Consider the following 5,082-nt stretch of genomic DNA (forward strand, 5'->3'; position numbering starts at 1 on the left):
TCTAGCTATTTCTATGGTATGCCTGGCAAAAATATAAAATTAAAATTAAAGAGTTGCACAAAACTTAGTGATAATGTACATATATATTCAGATTATATGAGAGGGGCGGTCAATCGGATTATTTTCCTTTCTTTCTACACTATGTGCCAGCTTACTTACCTTCCTTACAAGTTATCCGTATATGCTTGCATTCTTAACATATTTACAGTACTTTGCCAAAAGGGGTTCTTCTATTAGCCTATCAGTGCATATACCTATTAATACATCCATATTCTCTATTTATCTGTCTATTCTTTCATTTCTGTGCATCTGTCTACTTTGTCCTTTTCTTCTCTTTCCAGTGTCTTGTTGTATTTTCATTCCTGTATTATCGGAAAATAAAGTGTATACTCCTTATAGTGGAGTAATTTATTTTACATAGGTATAAAAAGAGAAATAAAACACTAGAGACAGGGAAAAGAAGAAAAGTAGCACATCACAGAGAACCACTATTGCTCAGACACAAAGGGAGAAACGAGAAGAAAACAGAGAGAGCAGCATACTCTAGGTAAGTAGAGAACGAAACAAGCACTTATTCACAGCTAGACATACACTCTCTTACACTCATCATAATAGTGTGTATTCTGCACTACATACATAGATAGAGACACTTTGTCTGCACATCCATCACATTATACATATGTATAGCATAGAAACAGCTCTGTTAAACATCCTCTGGACACACTCTGAGTTGAGTTTTATTTTTATTTTCCTCTGTCTATGCACATATTGAAGGAATACACTTTCTAGTGCACAGACACTGCATCAGCCCACTACCACTCAACTCCTTTATTTAGACTGCCTGAGTGCACATATCTTGGCTATATCAGAGTGTTCATCTAGCATATTCAGGCTTCGGAGTTTTCAGTATACTTCTGTTAACACCATTGCATAGTATACTAATATATCTAGATTAGATGATAAATACATAAAAAGACAGCTATTCAATAGGACAGGCTTTGTGTAGCCGAGTCTGTTTTATGAGAGAACTATACGAGTGTTTTCTAACTATTGGTCTGCAGGACAGCAGAATAGTATGAAGATGAGAACTGGTGTATTTACGTATGCAGATTGGATACAATCACTGGCCCAACTAAAGCACAGAACTGTTTTTGCTTATTGGCTAACTATAAATCGCATGCAAGTGACCTATAAAAAAATGATCTATTTATAGAAATAACTGATGCAAAGGATAATAATGAAAAGCGAGAAATTAAAACGGTTAAAGAGAAAATCTTTTTTCGATTTACAAAGAATGATCAGCAGACTACTTCTAAGCCTAGTGATAATGCAAAGTATTCTTGCAAGAATCGATATGGAAGACATAAAGACAGTACATGAGACTTTAGTTGGCGAGAAGCAGGATGTGGTTATTAACCCAAGAGGCCCATTGAATCTGCTGCGTGGATATATTGGAAACCGAAGCGGACACATGTACAACAAGCGGTTTTATTCCCCTGAAATAGACACAGATTATGCGTTGTCTAAGAAAGGACTATCCAATAGAAATGAACAAGAGTACAACTTTAAAAGAAAGCCAGTGAATGATAGAGTACACAAAGACATGGATACAAAAACCTCAGAAGGCAAGTATCTTAGCATGTATCACGCCCAGCTGATAAAGATGTTTCCGTCTGCAGATGGAGACCTCTCCATTGAGGCAGGAAGGTCAAATGCACTTACAAACTTCCTAAGAGCAGATCACGTTAAGAAAGACACAAAGTATATTCTTGCAGCACTTCTTCTTCTTTCAGAGGGCGTTGATATTAAAATAAATATAGACTACAAAGGAAAGAAAAATAATCTTGTCATAAAAAGTAAGACATGCAAAGAGAAAGAGTTTGTAAATGTAGTAATGCATACTGCAGGTATAGACCCAGTTACTAATGAGCACAGTGAAAACATCTACCAAAGTGAGGCAGCTGGAGTTGTCAAGTTCTATATGCAGTGCAAAGACAATCCACTGCTAAAGAAAGGAGGTGAGTTTGCAATGCCTGCCACAAGAGAACAATTTGAAAGTGGAAAGTTTCTGAATAACGCAGCCTTCCTTATACAGACATATATATACGAGTTTATTGACACAGCAGAAGACTACAAGAACTTTGTAGAAGCAGCGCATGAACTACTGGTTGACCAAGTAACTGAAAAGGAGAACCCCGAGCAGACTAAGAAGAAGGGTAAAAAGGGCAGAATATTTGATGAGCTTTTCATAGCGAAAGATGCATTTGATGAAAACAAAAAATATATTGAATCGTTCTGTGATCTTATACAGGCTAAAAATGGAAGTACTAATTTTCCCTTTCTTGATTCCAGTCAGCTGCCGAAGTATACTAGAGTGCCGCGTTGTAAACTAGACAAGTCTGGCTTTGAGAAGGACCAAGCCTTATACTATAGCAACTGTGTAGAGACAGCTCTGCTTGGACTGTTCTGCTGCCTGGCATACAACCAAAAGACAGGAAAGTACGAAACTAGCCATATGGGAGAGGGAGTAAGCGATGAGTTGAGAGACTTCTTTGGAGACTATCCTAAGCCAACAGAAACCACTGACTTTGAAATGCACAAGAAATGGAGCAGTGTTGTTGCTTGCTTAAAGGATGAAAAGATTAAATATTTGCAGAGTAGAAATGAACTTTTCCCTGGGGTTGGAAATATATTTCTGGTAATTGCAGAAATAACAGGGCAGAAAGCAGATATATTAGAGCTAGTTGAATGTATAGAGAATGCATGCAGAACAGGAAAATTAGATAATAAGCAAAAGGAATACATATCAAATAAGATAGAATCGATTATTAAGGCTTTGTCAAAGAATAAGAATGTGAGAGTAGTGTGCAAAAAAATGAGACTTGAAATGAGGTCAGATGATAAGGCAGATATTTTAGCTGAGATTAACATTATTTATACTTTTGGTAAAGCATATAATGGAATTTCTTTGGATATAATACAAGGACATGCAAATCTTGCTCTTCTTCCATCTTCAAATACTAGCTCTACATATGTTAAAGAAAGGTATGAAGAAGTAAAAAATATTTACAGCGGTATAAACTGCTATATAGGATACATTGCGGATCAGTACGTTAGTGCAGAGTTAGATGCTTTAAGTTTTAATGATTATAATCTCCGTGAAAGACTTAAGAAAAAAGTAGCTCCAATTATGGATGAAGGACCCGAAGGAATATCTAAAATATTCTTATTAGGAAGGCTTGTTTGCGAAGAGGTTAAAAGCACTATTATAATGAGATTTATATTTTGTACCGTAGATAAGGAAGTGGGCCCAACAAACCCTCTAGCACGGTTTACTGCAAACCTTTTAGGAAGTGTTCCGCTCAATGATTATGCATCAAGACAGCCAATGATGATGTTCTTCCCATTTCACGCAAGCTGGCAGAAATTTTATCCAAGGCTTGGATTTAAGCCATCAGAGCCTATTCCAAAAAAAGATCGTATTTGGACTTGTCTAACAGAACGAAAAGAATGGGTATGCAATACTATACTAAGGCCTCTTTCAGCGCCTGCTACATTAAAAGCCATATGCAATTATCTTAGAGCAATTGTGAATGACCCAAGGATGATCGATTTAAGTGTACAATTAATAACCCGAGCGACTCTAATTTATCGTATTATGTATAGTGGGGGGATAGAGGACTTGGTGGAAATTCAATCCAATATCAAAGAATATATGAAAGACCACAACTTAAACTATGTGTATATTATCTGGTTTATGTACGTATGCTCAGGTCATTATAAATTCTCATTAGAATCTGCTAAGACAGTTTACGACTTTATAGTCTTTGATGATTATCCAAACCCACTTGAGTTTAAAGAAGCAATGTCAGGACCCTCGGAATACTTTAAAAAATCTGTAATCCTTTTAGATGAAAATAAAGCACTTTTCTGCTCGGAGGATGACAGAAAAAGTATGGAAAAGTACGATGCTGTGTTAGAATACTACTTGGGATCCCGTTGGTCGCACAAGAAACGTAAATCCTCATGCTGCACTATAAGTTGATTTTGGCCATTGACTTCTGGGGATTTTCCTGTAGACTAACACGCTACAAGGAGCTCTAATTGCTTACGCGACACATACTATTGATCTATGTTTGTGTAACACAAAGTCTTACATTACAATCTTGTGTGATAGTATTGTTTTGTTGTGTAAACAAACTTTAGTAAGTGTCCACTTTACAAACCATATAGACGATGAGAAATAAATTATATCCAAGTTTAGTATGACTAAGTCTAATATTTTAAAAAGAAAAATTCAGCTAAAAACATAGCATGTTGTATGAAGCATTATTGAATAAAACATTTTTAATTTAAATTTAGCATAACAAAGGAAAGTATCTTATAGTTTATTAGTCTACAGCGAAGTCTTGGAAAGAAAAGACAAATATCTATCAACGCAGCTGGCCCGGTAAAAGGCCTTACGCCCTAAAGGAAGACAAACCAGTAGTATGCAAATAGAATAGTTGAATTTCGGGTTATATCTAAAACAAGACAATAGTGCAGCTTGCGTGCAGATAAAGAGATATTCTATCGAAGGGCAAACACACTAGCCAAGATAAACCCACAGCACGAGCAGCAGCTAGGGATACTCTCAAGACATCAATAAACGTTCTCTGCTATAAAGAATATTTTCTTATTTAGTTGCTATTCACGCAGTACAGTGTCTTCTTTACTATAATCTACCATTATTCGGGTTATATTCTTTCATTTCTTCGTATCTGTCTACTTTGTCCTTTTCTTCTCTTTCTAGTGCCTTCTTATATTTTTATTCTCTTATATATTGGAAAATAAAGTGTATACTCCATATAGTGAAGCAATTTATTTTACATAGATATAAAAAGAGAAATAAAGCACTAGAGGCAGGGAAAAGAAGAAAAGTAACACATTTCAGAGAACCACTACTGGTCAGACATAAAGAGAGAAGAAAGAGGGAAACAGAGAGAATAGCACACTCTAGGTAAGTAGAGAACGAAACAGGTATTTATTGACAGGCAAAACAAATCACATAAGGAAGTCTTCAATCATGCATACGCTGCATAG

The 5,082-nt window shown here is 35.9% G+C and overlaps 1 protein-coding gene across 1 annotated transcript; it reads left to right on the forward strand.

Annotated features, from left to right (window-relative positions):
• Positions 1-1,294: 1,294 nt before the first annotated feature.
• NESG_02468 (uncharacterized protein) lies at positions 1,295-4,045 on the forward strand (the record flags this gene model as incomplete). Its single annotated transcript, XM_053050072.1, has 1 exon — positions 1,295-4,045. One exon carries the CDS (start codon positions 1,295-1,297, stop codon positions 4,043-4,045), a length of 2,751 nt encoding a protein of 916 aa, XP_052903644.1.
• Positions 4,046-5,082: the final 1,037 nt, after the last annotated feature.

Source organism: Nematocida ausubeli, assembly GCF_000738915.1.
Source record: "Nematocida ausubeli strain ERTm6 chromosome Unknown supercont2.10, whole genome shotgun sequence".
Taxonomy (NCBI): Eukaryota; Fungi; Microsporidia; genus Nematocida; species Nematocida ausubeli.